The sequence below is a fragment of the Punica granatum genome, chromosome 7 (assembly GCF_007655135.1).
Source record: "Punica granatum isolate Tunisia-2019 chromosome 7, ASM765513v2, whole genome shotgun sequence".
Classification (NCBI taxonomy): Eukaryota; Viridiplantae; Streptophyta; class Magnoliopsida; order Myrtales; family Lythraceae; genus Punica; species Punica granatum.
In genome coordinates, this window is record NC_045133.1 from 22800545 (window position 1) to 22821223 (window position 20679).

A 20679-nucleotide genomic window follows, 5' to 3' on the forward strand; every position below is an offset into this window, starting at 1 on the left:
TTATTCAGTAAAATTTGTATTAATGATCGTCCACATAACCATATAATATTCGAAGAAATGCATATTTATATATTTATATACTTATATTAATAAATTAGTATTTTTAATATTAATATTTATATGATTAAATATTAATTTTTACCTCAGTTAAAAAACTTTCAAGATTATTAAATATTATAAAGATAATAAAATCTTCTCAAAAAGTGTCAAAAAATTCTATATATTTTTGAAATATCTTTCAAAGATTAAAAGAGTACCACAAAAATTAATCCAAAAAAATCATAAAAATTGTAAGATATCTTTTAAAATTTAGAAATTCGAAAATTTAAAAAATTGAGAAAATTTCATTCAACAATTCGAGCACATCTGGCTGGGCTCACCATAGCTCCGCTTTATATTATACTCGTGCATTGTACGAAATAGATCCACCAATATGAAAAGAAATTATTGTGAACAAAAAATTAAAAAATTCCAAGGATGGAAAGATAAAAGTGAAAAGGCAATACAAGACTATGGAAATATTAATCAACGACTAGAAAAATAATTTGGGCAATCATTCTTGAAGAATTATCAGTAACCAATGATTAACACACAATAGCAAGCGGAAACAAAGAGATGAGAAACTCCCATCTAGTGATAAGTGTATATTCTTTGAGAGTTATTTGGGTTGATTCCTATTTATAATGTATTATACAAAATCTAGAAAAAAAATATAATCTGCTTTTTATTTAAAAGTTGAATATGATTTATATATCTATAAGATATATGATGTAATCTATTTTTTTAAAAGCAAATATATCATTCACCATGTAGACTGGGGATATATATACACACACAAATAATAGGTAAACGGATTCCATGCGCATGTACTCGTAGATATCTGTATATATAATATAATTCATTAAAGGATCAAACAAAACAGAAAATGTATAGTACAGTATAATATAATATAATATAATATAATATAATATATTTCTATTTCTATCTATGTCAATAATAATATTTAAAGCTAAAGATATTTTAGAAGATATCTTAGCTAAAATATTTATTTATAATACATATATTACAATATATAAAATATATAATATAATATATATATATATATCTATATCTATATCTATAGTAATATTTAAAAGTAAAGATATTTCAGAAGATATCTTAGCTAGAAATGTTTTAAATCTATAATAGTTCATTAAATTAAAAAAATAAAAACTCCAAGATAAAGATATTAGAAGACATCAAGATAAAAATATTTTTTTAATTTAATCTATAATATCTATGTATATATATCTACATATATATATATATAAGTAAGGTACGGGAAGGGGTTTGGTCAGATGGCCTCAAATGCTCAATTCCTGAATGAAAAATTTCTCGGTTTTTTAAGTTTTTAAAATTTAAAATTCTTTTTTATTATGAAATTAGCAACAAAATCTTCCGTAATTATTTAGGTTATAATATTCCACATAAAAAGGACTGAAAATATCATAAAATCTTGGGGTTTTTACCTAAAATGGCCCATGGTTTGTCCGTTTTGTCAAATCTATCCTATGCTTTTTTTTTGTCAAATCTATCCCATGGTTTACTTTTTGCATCAAATCTATCCCGGCGTTATAATTTCCGTTAACATCTAACGGCCGTGCTGACGTGTCACGTGGAGAGATAGTGGGCCCCACTTGCCACGTAGGAGCCACGTCAGCACGCCGTTAGATATCGACGGAAAAGATAACGCCGGGATAGATTTGATGCAAAAAGTAAACCATGGGATAGATTTGACAAAAAAAAAGCATAGGATAGATTTGACAAAACGGATAAATCATGGGTCATTTTAGGTAAATACCCCTAAAATCTTTTCGAAACTATGGTGATTTCCAATTAAAAGTAATATGAATTTTCTGAATGGAATTTTCTAGGTTTTTATTTTTTTCGTTTTCAGAATTATTTTTAATAAAAATAATGTTTAAAGATATCTCATCATAAAATTCGATTTTTTGATTTCCTTAATTTTTATAATTTATATAACATAATGTATCTGAAATAAGTGAGAAGATTTTATTATATGTATATATATTATTTAATAATCTTGAATTTTTTAAAATTAAAATTAATATTTCATCACATCAATATTAACATCAAAATAAGTTTATGTTATATTTTCTATTTATATTTTCGGAATTATTTTCAATAAAAAATTTTATTTTAAAGATATCTCATCTTAAAATCTGATATTTTTATTCCTTTAATTTTAATAATTTATATAAAATAATGTATTTGAAACAAATGAACAGATTTTATTATATGTGTAGATATTATTTACTAATCTTAAATTTTTTAAAATAAGAATTAATATTTCATCACATCAATATTAACTTGAAAAAGGTATATATTAGTATATAAACTTATATATAATATTAATATATGGTTACGTAGACAACCTTCAATATATATAAGAAGAAAATGTATATATAAATTATATTTTTTATAGATATATCTATTTTTTAAAAATAGATTAGATAATATTTTATAGATTTATATGAATTATATTTTCTTTTCAAAAAACACACCAAATTAGTTCACCAAAGGAGGAAAACATATCAGATTATATTTTATCTAAATTTTATATGAGAGTTCTAAATAAAAGTATCATACACATACACATTAGCCTATTCAACTCGCAAACAATACATCTATAACTAGAAGCGAGCTCTCAAAACATATGTCTACCTCTAGATACAAATGAGTTGATTAAATTTATATTTTAATTTTTTTCTCATTTTGACCGTAATTTTTCATTTTTTATTTTTCTCTAATTTTTATTTTTATTTTCCTCATATTCTTTCTCAAGATTGGTAATGCGAGTTTCATCTCTCGAAAGACTATCCCTATACACAAGCTTTTAGAAAATAAGTTTGTATACCACTACACAAAAATGTTGTTGGTTTATTTCATTATTTTTGTTTCACTTTTGACTCTCGAATGAATTTTTCTTTTTAATTTTTAATTATAATTTCTTTTTAGATTGGTGTACTATCATGTGCAATGCACGAGCTCCACGACTAGTACATACATACATATATACATACATATATATGAAAGCAAGATACGAGGTGAGTCTGTCAAGATGCCTCAGAACGCTCCGTTTCTGAATAAAATTCTTAAATTTATCTTCAATTATAACATTCCATTTTAAAAATAGAAAATACCATAAAATCTTCCGTAAACATCAAAATCAACGGACAAAATAAAAAAAAAATTCTTTTATTTGTGCGTGAATTGAGAGATCCTGTAAGTTGATCTCCCATTAGTTTAAAACAAAATCGGACCGATATTAATGTACTAAGTACATATATACGTGTATATATATGAACAGGCTCTTATCCTTCGCTATCCATGCAATATCCACAAACATTGAATTATATTGGCTTTTCAAAAATCAAATTATATTAGTCACCCAAAAAATTAAATTATATAATATATTTTATAGATATTAAACATATTTATTTTTTGAAAACAAATCAAATTATATGCTTACAGATTTCGTATAAAACACTATAAATAGAACGAAATCACAATTAACTGATTTAGCTTTCAAAAAAGTATTGCTATCACTAGACTTGAGCTCTCAAAAAATTCATCTACTACAAGACGTGAAGGTGTGTTGTTTATTTTTATTTTCCTTTTTCACTTATGACTGTCAATCTAAAAAATATGAAAATGGAGACTAACCGAACTCAACTTCTTTTAATTTTTTTTTTTGCACCGTCAGTGCGTCCATGCAGGTATAAAATTTATGCATCGTGTTATTCTTTGAGAGGAACTTCTCAATTAATGTAAGTTTGAGATTGCAAACTCGCAAATAGTTTTGCGGCATCCATACAATATTGACAGGTATTGATGTAAATTTATCTTTTTAATTTTTATTCACAATTTCCTTTTTAGACTGGTATAACTTTCCCATGCAACTGTACAACCCGGGACGTTCATCCAACTGAGACTAAGGTGTTCTCTGAATTTAATTCAGAATGCTCTCGCATTGTAGGGTGTTTAGCCTGAGAAAAAATGTAGGGATTTCTTTGAATTCTAGAAGTATGTTGTATTTTAGTTTTCACTGAGGTTGATGTTGCTTTGTCAGTAACGTGATCTCTTGCACAACTGTTGTTTTGATTTTATTAATATGTAAAAGGAGTATCGGTTTTTAGATCAAGATAATATTACTGCATTTGGGTGACTATACATATCTATATATTTTTATATATACCATTCGGTTGTTAGATCAAGATAGTATTATTGCATTTGAGTGGACTATACATATCTAAATATATTTATATACACTATATATTTATTTTGCTTCTAAATCAAATTTGCATCATCTAAGTTTATGTAATTATTTCTCATTGGATATTAAACTTGTATTTTATAAACCTTTTATTTGCATGTACAATCAATTATATCAAATTTTAACTCAATTTATATATATACCGATAGTATTATTGCGGAGCTCAGGTGGGCCCAGCTAAATAGCCTCAGGAAACTTGGATTATTGAATGGAATTTTCTTGAATTTTTAAGTTTTTTAATGAATTATTATAGATTAAATAAAAAATATTTTTATCTTGATATCCCTGAAATATCTATATCTTGGATTTTTTTTATTTTTTAATTTAATGGTTGTTATAGATTAAAAATAGTTTTAGCTAAGATATCTTCTAAAATATCTTTACCTATAATTTATATATATATATATATATATATATCTTTACTTTTTTCTTCTTCTTTTTTTGGCCAGGGATTTGCATGTTCACCATCTGTTTTCTGAAGCATCAATGGTCCGGAAGTCTCATCCTTGGCTTCATGGAAATCGGTTCTCTTCTCGGTTGCATATAGGCTTTGCTGAAGTATGGTGGTTCGCTGGGAGGATTCTAGCCCCTAGTAGCATCAAGTTTTATGTGGGTCATCTTGCCACTGTCTTTGTCGGATATATACCACTGTCCATGTGGAATGGAAGACCAATAAGCCTAAGTACATCTGATCCACTCTCATTATCTTTTTCGAATATACTGTCATGTTTCTCTGATGTTATTCTGCTTAATCAAAATGAATTGGTACCGTGTACGTTGAACAGATTGCATGCATGAAAAGAAACACAGGTCCACATGAGAACGGAGTTTTGAACTTCACCTTGAGACATCAGGTGGAACTGAGCATCTGGTTGTTAACTCTCCATATGAAAAGCTTTACAGTTCAAAGTGAAGCGTGCTGGTCAAGATACTAAAGAAGCTGGCCTGGCCAGTGTTCAGGTGCAGAGCGAATTCTCGGGACTGAAATACAAAAAGGCGAGGATGTACACTGATTTGTTGGTTCTTGTTTCTGTAGCTTACCGTGACTAAAGTCGTTCAGCTTTCTGCTGTTGATCTGCTCATATGGTCCACTCTTGTATTTGGAAGGACATCTGGCTGGCCTTTCTTCGCTGGTTTTGCTTTTTCACTCGATTTTCTCCTGATGAAATAGAGCCTCGACCGAAGCTTCATCTGGGGAAAATCATTTTTGTGCCTTTAAGGTTCCCACCCCATTTGTTAATTGATGATATGAGACAGCAAGTCAATGATAACATCTGATTCTCATTTCACTGATGTTGGGAAGTAAGGACAGAGAAGGAGTTAATTTCGGCTTGTTATGAAACAGAAAAAAGGAGCAGTTTCTTCTTCACTATTTAGACCCTTTCCAAATATTTCCTTTGAATGGAAGGAAAAGAAAAAGCCTTAATCCTTAACCTATAAAACAGAAGGACGAGAAATGCCGAAGTAAAATGGAGCTATGCAAAACTATCGTCTTCAATGTTGCTTCGGCTCCTGTAAAGTTTACAAAACGCAATGTACAGCAGCAAGCTCAGTGCGCTCCCCAGAGCCAGGAGCCAGTAGTACTTGTCTAGACGAGCCTCGTTCATGTTATCAGAGAACCAGCTATGGCCCCTCGTGATAGACTCGATGATGGAGATCATCAGGGCACTCAAGAAGCCGCCTACGCCGAAGACACTAGTGTAGAGCGCAAACCCCATGGTCCTCATCCGGAGAGGGACCTCTCTGTAGAAGAACTCTTGCATCCCGACCACCGTGAAAACATCAGACATGCCTAGTATTATGTACTGAGGGAGCAACCAGAATATGCTGAGGGACGCATTGTTGGGACCAGTTAGGGGACTAGGTTTCCCAACTTCTCCCTTAGCAATCTCCAACCTCTTAGTCTCGACCTGGGCAGCGATAACCATAGCCACGATGGTAAGGAACATCCCGATTCCCATCCTTTGCATCACATTCATGCCTTTCTCGTTCCGGGTGAAGATGCGGACAATAGGGATGAGCATTTTGTCATAAAGGGGCATGAGGAGGATTATCGACAGCGTGATGGTGCTCTGCAAGGTCGCCGGCGGGATCTTGAAGCTGCCCCTTCCAACGGTTCTTCTCATCACCATGCCCTGCTTGGTGAAGAATGTTGCTGGCTGTTGGAAGATGACGGCGAACATTAGGAGTGTTATCCATATGGGCAATAGCCTGAGCACCACTTTTGCATTTTTAAGCATGTAAAATTTTTGCCCGTTCTTTGGGTCCTCCTCAGTGATCCCGACATTGTGATGACAGAGAGGCTTCTCTTGCAGCCTGCACATAATAATAACAATTCAAAGATCATGAACTTTCGAATATCTCACAAACTTGTGCTCTTGCAAATATATTCCACTAAAAGGTGAAAACCAGAAAGAAGAAATTCTCACTGGACATCAATATAATCGGTAAGAATTTAGGACACGGACTTACTCAAGCTCACCCAGTTCAGACTTCTCATCAGGTAATTTGATGCCACTACCCACCATTTTGGTTGCAGCTGCCTTGATAGCTTTAACTATCCACGTGAAGGGCCTCCTATCAACATCCAGGACCTGTTTGTGGGCATAAATCCGGTTCCCGCAGCAGAAGAGTGCAATCGAGATCGCCATAGCCCCAGTCGGAATAGAAAACCCAATGACCCACCCAATAGTGTCCTGGATGTAGGACAGGACCGTGATCCCCAGCAGGCACCCACTGCAGACCCCAAAGTAATTCCACTTGAAGAACTGGCTCTTCTTGTCAGGCGGTCCACGTTCATCCTTAGTACAGGGCAGTTCCTCCTCCTCGGCCTCAAGCTGGTCTGTCGCGAAAGCCTGGAGGGACGGGTTGTACCCTCCCAGCCCAACTGAGATCAGGCACAGGGACGAGAAGAGGAAGGCTGAGCTCGATTTGTTTTCCGGGGACCATGCCGTTGCCATTGCGGTCGATGTCAGTGCCGTGAGCCCCTTTAATAATCACCATTAAGAACGGCAATTAGTATTACATGAAACAATGAGAAATCCGAGTCTTCACTATCCCAATAAGCTGATATAACAATTAATCGAGCGTTGTTTAGCACGTAATCACTAGGTCTATGCATCGGTTAGTTCTACTTTGGTTGGTTTTGAGCACTAATTGATAATGAGGAACATGTCATCTCGCATATGCAGCATTGACAATCAATAGGACAAAAGACCATTAATCTCTTTACTTCTTTTAAGGCTAGTGAATCTTGCTTATCTACCCAAAAGACCGGTAAATCTCCCTAATTAACTCACCTGACCTAATTACCACTCATCGGCTTGCCGACTATAATCAGGTTTTGCATCGAACCTACATGTTTGGTATGAGGTGATGGAAAGGAGTGGAATGAAACCGCTATATACAAGAAATGAGCACGAGAAAAACCTTCAACTTCCGACTAATTGAGAACCAACAGCAAAACTCCAATGAATTGTACATTACGAAATCGTGTCTGGAGATCATTAGTCAGTTTCCGAGATGGAAGGTAGAATTAATAACTGTTCAACTTTGCAAAACCGAGACGACAGCAGGAAGTAAAAATTAATTGATCAGACTGACCTTATGATAAGTTTGGAACTACCTAGCTATAGAAGCTATATATATACGAGATTGATAGTCAATAGATTTGATCAAACTTACCAATACATACAAGAAAGAGAAGGCCAAGACGGTGGAGTAGCGGTCCCAGTAGGAGTCGGCGAGAGGGGCGATGAAGAGGGGGAGAATGGAGGTGAGGCCGCACCAGCTGCTCACCATCTTGGCCGCCGACGAGTTTCTCATCTCCATCACGTCTGTCAGGTATGTCACTAGGTTCGATGCCACCCCTTTGAACACGAAACGCTCCAGCCCCGCTATCACTGCACACACAGAAAAACTTATACCACGTCGGAAAAGAAAAGGAAAATCCATGGGTTAATATATGGCTTGAGTATCACCACTTATCAGCTTGAGTTTTAAGTGGATATGGGCCCACATCCGTATAAGTCCATGGAACTTTAATATGGTATCAAAGTTTAGGTTACGTGTATGCGTGCCTACGCGCGTGTGCGCACTCACACCACGTCAGGCCCAGTATGTCGAGTGCAGCCAAAGTGCGCCTTGTGTTAGTCCCCCCTCGCCCGAGCACAGAAGAAGAGCCCGGCTCGAGGTCAATTGTTGAGGGCGGGTGTTTAAGGGCACGTGACAATGTGTAGGCAGAAATAGACCACACGTTAAACATGAGAGCGGGTGTTGAGGAGTAAAATTGGATAAATCCCACATCGGAAAAGAAAAGGAAAATCCATGCGCCTTGTGTTAGTCCCCCTCGCCCGAGCACGGAAGAAGAGCCCGGCTCGAGGTCAATTGTTGAGAGCGGGTATTTAAAGGCACGTGACAATATGTAGGCAGAAATAGACCACACGTTGCACGTGAGGGTGGGTGTTAAGGAGTAAAATAGGATAAATCCCATATCGGAAAAGAAAAGGAAAATCCATGCGCCTTGTGTTAGTCCTCCCTTGCCCAAGCACGGAAGAAGAGCCCGGCTCGAGGTCAATTATTGAGGACGGGTGTTTAAGGGCACGTGACAATGTGTAGGCAGAAATAGACCACGCGTTGCACATGAGGGCGGGTGTTGATGAGTAAAATAGGATAAATCACACATCGGAAAAGAAAAGGAAAATCATGAGTTAATATATGACTTCGATACCACCACTTATCAGGTTGGGTTAACAAGAACGAGAATTCCATACCGATGAGAAGGACGCACGACCGGTTGAGTCCCATTATCGGAGATCAACGACGGAGAGAGGATCGATGAAGCTCAATGGATCCACCCGAGATCAAAACTAAAACAAGAAGCAAAAGAGTAGGGTGGTGAAATGAGAAAGAAGTGGTGGCAAAACACGAATAGATAATGCAATTATGGCTTTACGACCTTATATAAAGAAATAGAAATTTAAACGAAGGGATATACATAGTTTCACCGACAAAAACTCAACGTGAATAGGTCCTCCATGAGAATATGTATTATTGCACTATGCCCCATCAAATATGTTTGCTCTCTTTGTTTCTTTTCATTTTACGTACATGAGTGGCTTCCCCAATTTGCCGTCATACTTCCATCTATATAGCATCCCCTACAATAAATGGGGTAGAACTGTAAATATCAATTATACTAGGAATTTTGTGTTTTTTAAATTTTATTGTTATATTCTTATAAATTGAATTGACAATTGAGATGTAATTTTTTACATGGACAATTTGCTTATGAGCTCTTAAATTAATTTTTATCTTGCATGGATATGAAATTTATTATATTAAAGTTTATATAGTATAAAATAATTTTTTCTATATATTACAATAAAATATAAATCAATATTAATAATTTTTTAATATCTAATGTTTCAAGATAAATTTTCTTTACAAAACAGTGACCCCCACTCCTCATCTCCACGCTCATTAATTCCGTACTTCGGAATTTTACCATCATCATGATCTAAGAGATTAAAACAAGCATGCGAATGACACCAAACAAATCACTAATTAAAGGGGTGCTGCAGTATTTAGCACATCTCCTCCAAAACATTGGCCTTGTTTGGGTTGTTTGAGGCTTTCAGCAAAGAGATAAAGATTGAAGCCCCCAAAAAAAGAAAATCCCACAAAAAGAAAAAGAAAAGAAAAAAAAAGAACAAACAGATTCATAAAGAAAAGGTTTAAAATAAACAAAGTATAGTTCAATTGATAAATCGTGCTCTATATAAGTGCAAAATTACATATAGGAGTTTGAAAATCACTGGAGATCCCACACTTAGCATAAAAGTTTGAAAATTAAAGCACTTCGTCATCAAGATTTATCTGCCAACGTCTGAGCAAAGATTTGTTAAATCTTCCGTTCTCTCCTCTTCTTCTTCGCAAACTACCACTCAGTCGCAAGCAAAACTTGGGGGCCACGAGGCATGTCAGGCCACGTGGCACATCGGAGTATAATCCGATGGAGATTTCCATTACAACAAGGGAGGGGTTCCTTTACAATCTGGGACATTGCAGCAGTAAATTGCAATTCAATCACAGCATCAAATATGTAAAATCGAAGATATCAGCGCATCTGCACCTATTGCGAAGGATAGAATGAAGTACAAACCTGCACCTGTCGCGAACCAGTGGGTGGCCTCAGGAGAAATCGTCGTTGAATTAGTTTTCATGAACTGCATGACCTCGGGGATGGATTTCTGTTATGTGTTGGTAGCTCATTCCATTTATTATACTGACACGATTGATGAACTCCGCAAAATATATAATTATTGAAAGTAATAATATCGCAAAGATAATATTACCGATTGAAAATCAAAACGCAGGAAAATTTCCAATCCCGAAAATATTATACATGGATGTAATCGCATCTTATTAATAATATATATCTAGTACCAAAATATATATTACCACTAGTTATTTACCTGTGCCTTGCATGGATTGACTTAATTATGTTTGTTTATAGAAATAAATATTGGAAATTAATTTAAATTTTTGCTCTTTTATACGAATAAATGCATCCAAAAATGATATTCTTATATTTGACCTTCCGAATAAGTTTCTAGTCATAAAAACAAATTTTGAAAATTAATTTATCTTTTTGATATGAGGTAATCTATCTAGATTACCGGGAATATTCTTTTAAATTACGTTGGCCCACAACATTACCATGTTAGGTTGGGCATATTACTAGCAATCTGAATTGCTTTGGTAATCTATTTTCCCTCCATATACGGTGTCTGTTTGGATTGCCACCAAAGTGGGAATGTTAAAAAATTATAATTCCAAATTTGGCCTTGTCTTGTTCTTTCGTCTCCTCTTCCATGTAATACCTAGCAAGGGCGGAACTTCCATGAAAACCTAGAAAGGGAGGCTGGAACAAGGACAGCTGGGTGGTCGGAGCAAGCACAGCAGCCTCCATATTCCACCAGACGAAGCACCCTTTGTTCCCGCCATAGCCATTGCTCTTCTTCCTTTCTTTTTGTTAGGCTTTCGGATTAAAGCTTCTAGATCCGAATTCGAAGCTATGTGCTTCAATTAGAAGCCCATAAACATCAAAATAATCCATATGTGCAGAGGCAATGGAGTTTCACATATATTCTTTTTTATGGTCATTGCTTCTCTTGGGAAGAGGTGGGCACGAGAGGAGTTTGGGCTCTGGTCGACATGACGGAGATGAGAACCACCCCCCCCCGGGGGGGGGGGGGGGGGGGGGGTGGGGAAGGGAAAGGAAATTGAAGGCATTATAGGAATAAAATTTGAAATTTTTAGATGACCATCAAATACCAAACAAGGTTATGTAAATTACTAACAATTTGAAAGCACCAAACACTTGTAATCTACACTACTGAGAATTTAATTGGTAGTAATCTATATTAGTGGAAATCCAGATTACCAGTAATCTTATTTGGTAATGTACCAAACGCCACCTAAATTATATTAATATCACACATGTACTACAAATTAGAAAAGGAAATATGGTATAGATAGCTATAAATCAAGATAGTTTATTGTCGTAATAATATAAATGTGTATTTATCTTATAAAAAATTAATTTATAAGAGAAGCAATTAAATTGTTTTTTAAACAAATAAGTATATAATTACTCTAAAAATGGACTATACCAATTTTAAATCAAGAATCCCGTCGGAAAAACATATATGGAATTATTTCTTGATGTCAAATATATATATATATATATATTACATAAAATAATCTTTTATTAATTGTCACATGCCCAAAAGCATGCATAAAAGTGGTATAGAATCAATTTATTAATTGCTTATAACTTTGTACCACTAATAATATTTACTTTTATCCAAATGTCGATATAATCCTCCATATCTTCTACTCGGGATGCCTCGCAAATTACTATACAAAAAAAAAAGATAAAGAGCAGAACATTTAATAATAGTAAAATTAAATTAAATTCACCCAAAAATAGTAAAATAAAAGGATTAGCGGTTAAATTAATTATATTTTTCCTTCATTATCTTTTTGCCTACATACATAAAATATTTATGTAATACATGAATAATTCGCAACTTCTACCTTCACAAAGATTCTTATTTTAAATTGTTTAATATTTGTATAGTATGATCACCAGTTTCTTACATATGTACTAATTCGATCCTAATTATTTCTATAGCGAGCTTTATCTTTACACAAATAAATATGAATTTACATATATATATTTTATAGATAAAATATTTATCTTATTTTTTGCTTAAACAAATTCTAGAAAAAATTATAAAATTTAACAACATTTATTATTTATTTGTCATATATTCCAACACTATGTTTGGATTTGGGGTAGAGGAGCGGAAGAGGAGAAAAGGGAAAAAATTCCCCTGTTTGGTTTTGCAATTTTAATGAAGGGGAACGATAATGAGGCGGAATTATTCACCTCGATTCCCTTCCAAACCCCAATTTTCTTTCGACCCTGATTTGGGGTTGAATGGAGGTGAAAAGAATAATTAAAAGTTCATCCGTTAAAAATTTCCAAATATGGCTAATTTTTCCTTCCTCTCCTCTTATTAGACTATATCCAAACGAAATTAATTTTTGCCCTCCCTTTCCCTCCCCTCCCTTACATTCCGCTTAATGAATCATATCCAAACAAAGTGTAACTCTTTTGATGTATGAACATTAATAATTCTGATGTTTAGTTATCTATTACAATAAATTTTGTATGTTGTGACAAATTTTATTGCTACGAAAGAAATTTTATTATAAAAAAAGTTTATTGTGATAAGAATGTTAAATTATAATAAATAATGTCTTATAATGCACATGCTTAATATGTATGTAGATACATATATATTTATTTTTACACATATTTTCAATATTATGTGTGCGTCGAAAATCAAGTATTTTCATAATAACTAATATATATGTATATAAATACTTAATATGCTATATATGTACATACTTAACATGTATATTATGATAAGAATGTTAAATTACACGAACAATGTGTAATTTAACTGTCCATAATCCGATATATAGAACTTAAACCTAGAGAATAAGAAATCAACATTAAAGAACAATGTGTACTTTTCTACCTTCACAGAGGACCATCTCAAGTTACATTCAAATCCAACAAAAATAAAATAAACTCACACTGACGCTTGATGAGAAAAAGTAGACATTAAGTGCACTTTTGAAAATGACTATCATCACAAACATGGGAGAGAACTGGACCATCGTACTATTCTTGAGGCATAAAATTATACGGTGGTCACCTCCATATAGAGGAAAATACATTAATTCATTGTTATTTCATTTATTATTGTACGCTATTCTTTATTGAGCAGTTACAAATGGTAATAATTTAGGTACTAATTTTATCTTTTAATTTCTATACCTGACTCTGAAATAAAATGCATGAAAAATGAATATGGAAGTTAACTTTTAGGTACTAATTTCGGCTCTTAATTTTTATGACTGATGACTATGAAATTAAATGCATTAAAAAAATATGGAAATTTATTTATTACTCTTCTTTCATTTCAATTTTACAAATTGGTTAGCATGGAAGGCATTTTACTAATTATTAATCTGACCATATTTATTTATATGTATATAGATATATAGATAGATTATGTATGAGATCTATATATATTATTGATATATTTTTTATATTATTTGTCTATATGAATTGGAAATAAATCATCATATGTATTATTTATAAATATATTGATATACTTATTTGCATTTGGTCATATTGTTTGTTCATTTTCAAATTGTATAATGCGTTATTTGTATAAATATTTATAGTTATACCCCTTTTATTGATTGCAGGGGCCAGGGAATACAACTTTATATATATATATATATATATATATTCGGCTTAAAATATGTATGGATGCATATATATGAATAATAAATAGATAGATAGATAGATAGATAGATATGGAAAATATTACAATTCCTCAAAATATATTGTAGCTAATTAAGGAGACTCGGGCAGTCATGTGCAATGGACAAATATATATGTAGATTGCTCCGTGCCAAGGACAGTGATGTATGTACGCATATATGTCACTACTGTGTGACATAAGGGGCCACTAATTAGGGTAAGGGAATATATCTTTATTCTTGTTTCTGATTTTAGGAAAACAAATTGTAAAAATGGCTCTTGAGTCGATCGGGCATTCCCCAGATAAATAGAAATGTCATATTCCGCGACATATATATTTCTCACTGTGGCTTCAAAAATAAGGACTCCAGCCTACAGGCTACTGATTGATTAGAATTGTATAATTAAAACACCGGCGCACACACGGAATCCAGCAGCTGGTAGTCTCAAAATTTATCTCCACCATGATGCATTAAGCAAATTCTTACATGATCCTGTCTATCCTTGCTGCCTGGCGCAAATCAGGAGATTATTAGTTTAGTATGCAGGCAGTGGGACATTTGACCATGATTTTAACTATTAAATATTTTACAGTACTAACTATACGTGACTAAAATACCACCATTTGAAAAGGTATTCCCCTTTGGAAGTGGAAAATGATTTTTTGAAAAAGGATTGCAATGATAATTGTTAATGGCCAATTACTTTGGTACGTGTATGTGTGTGTCAATATATATATATATATATATATATATATATTCCAAAATAAATTAATAATTATAATGATGACCATTTTGTTTATATAAAAGTGGTTTATGAATCAATAAATAAGATTTAAGATACATATTAACCCTCCGACCAACCTTACGCGTACAAGAATACTTTAGCATCTCTACACAAATACGAGGATCAAATTTGATATTTCATTTTTTATTCACGGAGTCCACAATTTAATAAACGTCATCGGGCAATTGTGGGGGAGATTATGGAGGCGACATGGTAGTGAGATTTTTTCCCCATTTTTTTTAACTGTCAACACAAACTATTTGTTAAACAACATTTCTATAATAATTATGCATGAAAACAATCAATTGGGTCCCTCAAATTGTCAATTTAATTGATTTTATGATTTAATAATCCAAAATCAGATTTTAGTAATTAAATTTAATAACTCTGAAAAATTTAGAATAAATATAAATATTTTAGGCACTTCATATTATTATATTATTCTATGAATGAATATAAGAGAATATATTATCTTGACAGATGTAGTTGAATTATCTTAAAAAATGGCATCCCGCGGTATTGCTGCGAGTATTCACCTAGAAAGTAAGTAAAGCAAATAAAAGAAAGGAAGAAAGTTGATGTTGTGACAAGTGTCCCTAATATGGAAGAATTTTATGAGGCGTTTGGTTTCAGAGTTAAAGTAACTTTGATTTTGATTGTGAAAAAAGACAAATGTTGTATAGTGTGTTGAGTTAAAGTTAAAGTTGACTTGGAAAATGTGTATTTTTGTTGTGTAGTGGGTTGAGTTAAAGTTAAAGTTAAAGTTTTTGTGATTTTAACCCTGAAAACAAACGGGCCATTAATTTTACTTTATTTTTTTTTATTTTTTTCTCAATTCGATAATACAATCATAACTTTTTTATCTTTTTCTTTAAATTATCTCTCATATATTTTCTTATTTATTATCTAAAATAATTTTTTAATACTAAATTCTCTCAATTATTCAACACTTTTTTTCTCAATTTTAATATTTTTTTCCTCAATTCAACAATATAATCATTATATTTTTATCTTTTTCTTCAAATTTTCTCATATATTTTTCCCAACTGCTTTTATCTTCATCTCCTTAAATTAAATTGAAAAAAAGTACAAAAACCCTCATTGTGGTTTGAGGTCTAGACAAATTACACCATGTGTTTTTGTTATGGACAATTAGCCCCCATGTGGTGTACTCCGTTAGATATAGGAGGTTACGACGGTATTTTTTTTTTCCATTTTCAGTCGTCAATGTTTAGCATTTTAATCATTTTGGTTCTAAATCTTTTTCTTTTATCATTCCTACCTTCAACTTTTCATTTTGTTTCATTTTAGTCCTATAAAGAAAATCGAAAGGAAATAAGGGGTCGGGATCACTGATTAGCAGCCCCAACCCCGAATCAACCAGGGACCTCCGACTCAGAGTCCCCGATTGATTCGGGGTTGGGGCCGCCAATCAACAACCCAGACTCTTCCACCGAGGTCGCCGGTACCCACAGAGGACGCCGGCGACCACGGTGGAGCGGCGGCCCCAACCCCAAATCCACCGAGGATAGTAGGAAGTCCCCGATCGATTCGGGATTAGGACCGCCAATCGGCGACCCCGACCCCTCCACCGAGGTCGCCAACCTCCTCCGTGGGTATCGACAACCTTGGTGGAGGGGGAGGGGTCGTTCATTGACGGCCCCGACCCCTCATTCACTTTCGATTTTCTTTGTAGGACTAAAATGAAACAAAACGAAAAGTTAAGGATATGAATGATAAAAGAAAAAAGATTTAGAACCAAAATGATTAAAAGACTAAAGATTAAGGACTGAAAATGAAAAAAAAAACTAACGTAGTAACCCCATATGTCTAGCGGAGTATACCACAGGGGGCTAATTGTCCCTAACAAAAACACATTGTGCGATTTGTCTTGACCCCAAACCACAATAGGATTTTTGTACTTTTCCCATGAAATTAAATCAAACTTAATTTCGTTATGAAACACAATGTTGATGGTTTGTCTGGTGACGAAGTTAAACTGAGTTTAACTTCACTACAAACCCTTAAAATTTGAAAACAACCCAGACTTTTTAATATTTTTTAAAATGTGCCCCCACCTCCTTCTCTCCTCTACTGTTCATTTTCTTCCTCCATGTCCATCTCTCGTCCATTGTTCATCTTCTCTCTCATCTTGGCCATCAAGAAATTTCAGAGCTTTCGATTCGACCCAGAAAGATCAATTCTTGATTCTCGGCAATCAATCATGGACTCGAGCTCCCACGCGATTCCCTTCGCGGAGTTCTCGAAGGACGTTCAGCTCTGCATCCTCTCCTTTCTCTCACTCCCGAAGATCGCCACCTTCACCTGCACCTCGAAGAGCCCTCTCCCTCTACAAAGGTCGTCCTTCGCCAGCCCAGGTCGTCCTCCGCTGCCTCACCGCCGACTCTCTTGTTCTTCGCATGGGGACCCTCGTTTCTCGAGGGCTCGAGGGTCTCCCCCTCCGAAGAAGGCATCTATGGCGTCGTCAAGTAGCCATGTGGTTATCCCTCTCCCAAGCGACAAGGCCGTGAAATTCCTCGACCAATATGGGAAAAGTAACGGGTGAGATAGGGATTCAATCAGACTACGTGGAGATGGGACGAAGAGCAACAGAGAGAGTCGAGGAGAGAGATGAGTGGAGAGAGAATGGTACGGCATTTTTTGAAAAAAAATTATGGGTCAATTTTTAATTTTTAAAAATTTAAAATCAAATCGTACTTTACTCCGTTACCAAACACAACTTCAAATTTTAACTTAATTTTATGATATTTGATCTATTCCAAGAATATTAATCAGTTGTAAATTTTATGCAATTTTCAAAGAATACATAAAATTCTTAAGCATGATGGATTTGTCAACAATATAAATAATCTATAAATAAACTTTTGGTATTGATTATAACATAGCAATTAAATTGTAACGCGCAATAAACATGCGGAGCAAATAAAGATCATTTTTTAAAATAAAATCAGATTTTCAACTTAATCAAATAGATTACATTTACTGAAAATTTAATTTATTTTGTAAAATATTATGCGATAAGAAAGAAATACTGAAGTGATAAAATTACGTTTTATTTAAGGGGTAATTACACTGGTGGTCCAAAAAGTTTCACTAATGTATTAAGTTGGTCCAAAAAAAAATTTTTACTACTTGATGGTACAAAATGTTTCAAAAGTGTAACATGATAGTACAAATCATTATCTCACCATTGACACCGTCAAGCGAAGCTGACGTGGCCGAAACGTGACCGACACGTGGCTCTGATATGTTTTTAGGAGTTGGTGGAACATTACATAATGGTTCAAACTCTTTTGAAGTTATCACTTAATGGTCCAAAATGTTTTACAGATGTAACATAATAGTACAAAATATTTCTTTAATTAACTTAAAGGTCCACCCATGTCAATGGCGAGATGATGACGTCAATGGCAAGATAACGGTTTGTACTATTATGTTACAACTTTGAAACATTTTGTACCATCAAGTAGCAAAAAAAACTTTTTAGACCAATCTGATACATTATTAAAACTTTTTGGACCACCAGTGTAATTTACCCTTTATTTAAAAATAAATGAAGTAATGGGTGGCTTAGGCTTTTTTATGGGAAAGCTGAGGACAACATATTTTTTTCGGCCGATGAGGAGAAAAGGCGAAAGAACATTATATGGGGTAAAAAAAAAAAGAGGATAAAATGGGTTGGCATTAGCAAATCGTGGGGGATTGATCTTGGTGCCAGCGCCTAATGATCTTGCTTTTCCACTACACCGAATTTATTTTCTTGTCATTGCCTCTCCTTGTACAATGTTAGAGAGTTTCAAAATTTAAAAAAAAAAAGGCAAAAATATGTGGGCTTGACAGGTGTCCTACTGAACAATTGATTTAGTTTTATTTTATGATTTGCTTTATTTACTTATATTATGTTTCAATTTTATGCATTATTTGATTAATTGCATATTTGGTTGAGTTGGCACAAGAAGATTATGCCTTTTAAAAAAAATAAATGCAGGCCCACGGTTAAAATCTCACCTCAACCTTATAATGCCATGTTTATATTTTTCCTTTTTTGAATGAGTCCCATTTATATTTTTCAATCCAATAAAAACTAGAGGCCACTAACACTTTAGTCCTCGAATTGTTCAATTGCTACCACTTGACTACCTGAATTTTCAAAATGAGGAATTTGATCCCTCAATTTCAATTCCGTCTAACAGTTTGATCCTGACGTCAAATTGTTGAACGGAAATGTGACGTGGAAGCTGAGTTGGCAGATGTGGCGTCAAATTTGTGCCATGTCCTAACTAAAATGACGTCATTTTGCTTTCCGAACACTAAAAAACAAAACAACGTCGTGCAACGTCAACCTGCAAACCGGTCGGACCCAAGACGACGTCGTGCTGCTTCAGTCGATCCGGACCTAAAATGACGCCATGCTACCTCAGTCGATCTTCTTCCTCGCAAAATCCTAATTTCCGCAATCGGATCCTCAATTCCCAAATTCCATTTGAAACCCTAATCCCCAAATTCCCAAATTCCTCCAATCCAACCGAAAATCCTAAGCCCCAAATTTCCGTAAATCCTCCAATCGAATCCCAAAATCATCAAATTGATTATTGTCAAGAGATCGGTCAGTTTTTCCGAGGAGAAATTAGCTGACGGGTCGAAGCCGATGAGCTTGTTCAGCTTAGTACTGATGGAGGGAGGAGGCTTCGAATGGGGAGGTCGAGGAGGCGCTTCAAAAGGTTGAGGATGTTGTGAAGGAAGATGTTGAGTATGTGGTTGATTCAGTGAAAGAGCTGGTGAAGGAGTTGATGCATGCAGAATTCGAGCCAGCGACAAAGGAAAGTGAAGATCGGAAGGACGCAAGCTCGAGCAGCAGCTCCGATGAAGACAAGGAAGAGAACCCAAGAGAGGATAACACTGAAAATGCTAGCCCTGTTGCAGCTGTAGAGGAGACGGTCGAGGGAAGACTGAGGATTTACGGTTTCATTCGTAAGAAGACTGAGGGAAGAACGAAGCCGACGTCGTTTTTCGTTCTTGGGTCTACAGGTTGCCAAACAACAACGTTTTTGTATGGGGAGTGAGGACGGCACGGCGTCGTTTTTGTTTTTGGGTGTGCAGGAAGTAAAACGACGTCGTTTCGGTAAGGACGCATAAATTTGACGCCGTTTGTCCCAACTCAGCTTCCATGTCAGATTTCCGTTCAGGCACTTGACATTAAGACCAAATTGTTAGACGGAACTGAAATTGAGGGATCAAATTCCTATTTTTGAAAATTCAGGTAGTCGAGTGGTGGCTATTGAATAATTTGAGGACTAAACTGTTAGTGGTCTCATAAAAACTTATCATGCATTCTATATGAAAAAATTTACATACTTTTTAATTAAACATTTATAAATATATTTTTAATAATTTATTTGGATCAGTGTTATCTGAACCGGACCAGACCGGGTGGTTCGACCGGTCGGACCGGAAATCGGACCCTTGTCCGATCCGGTTAGCTTAAAAACCGAAAATGCACAAATAAACCGGTGACCCCTAAAAACCGGCCGATTTTTAGGTAAACCCATCGAACCCATTCGAACCGGCCGATTTCGTGGGTTCATAATTTTTAAAGGAAATTTGAATTTCCTAACCCGAAACC

At 34.4% G+C, this 20679-nt stretch overlaps 1 protein-coding gene across 1 annotated transcript; it reads right to left on the bottom strand.

Annotated features, from left to right (window-relative positions):
• Nucleotides 1–5639: 5639 nt before the first annotated feature.
• Nucleotides 5640–16689, bottom strand: LOC116214510 (protein NRT1/ PTR FAMILY 5.8-like). Its single transcript, XM_031549908.1, has 4 exons — nucleotides 16476–16689; nucleotides 8021–8238; nucleotides 6809–7323; nucleotides 5640–6652 (listed from the first exon to the last, which is right to left on the bottom strand). Exons 1-4 carry the CDS (start codon nucleotides 16687–16689, stop codon nucleotides 5812–5814), a joined length of 1788 nt encoding a protein of 595 aa, XP_031405768.1. The 3' UTR covers nucleotides 5640–5811.
• Between the last annotated feature and the right edge of the window lie 3990 nt (nucleotides 16690–20679).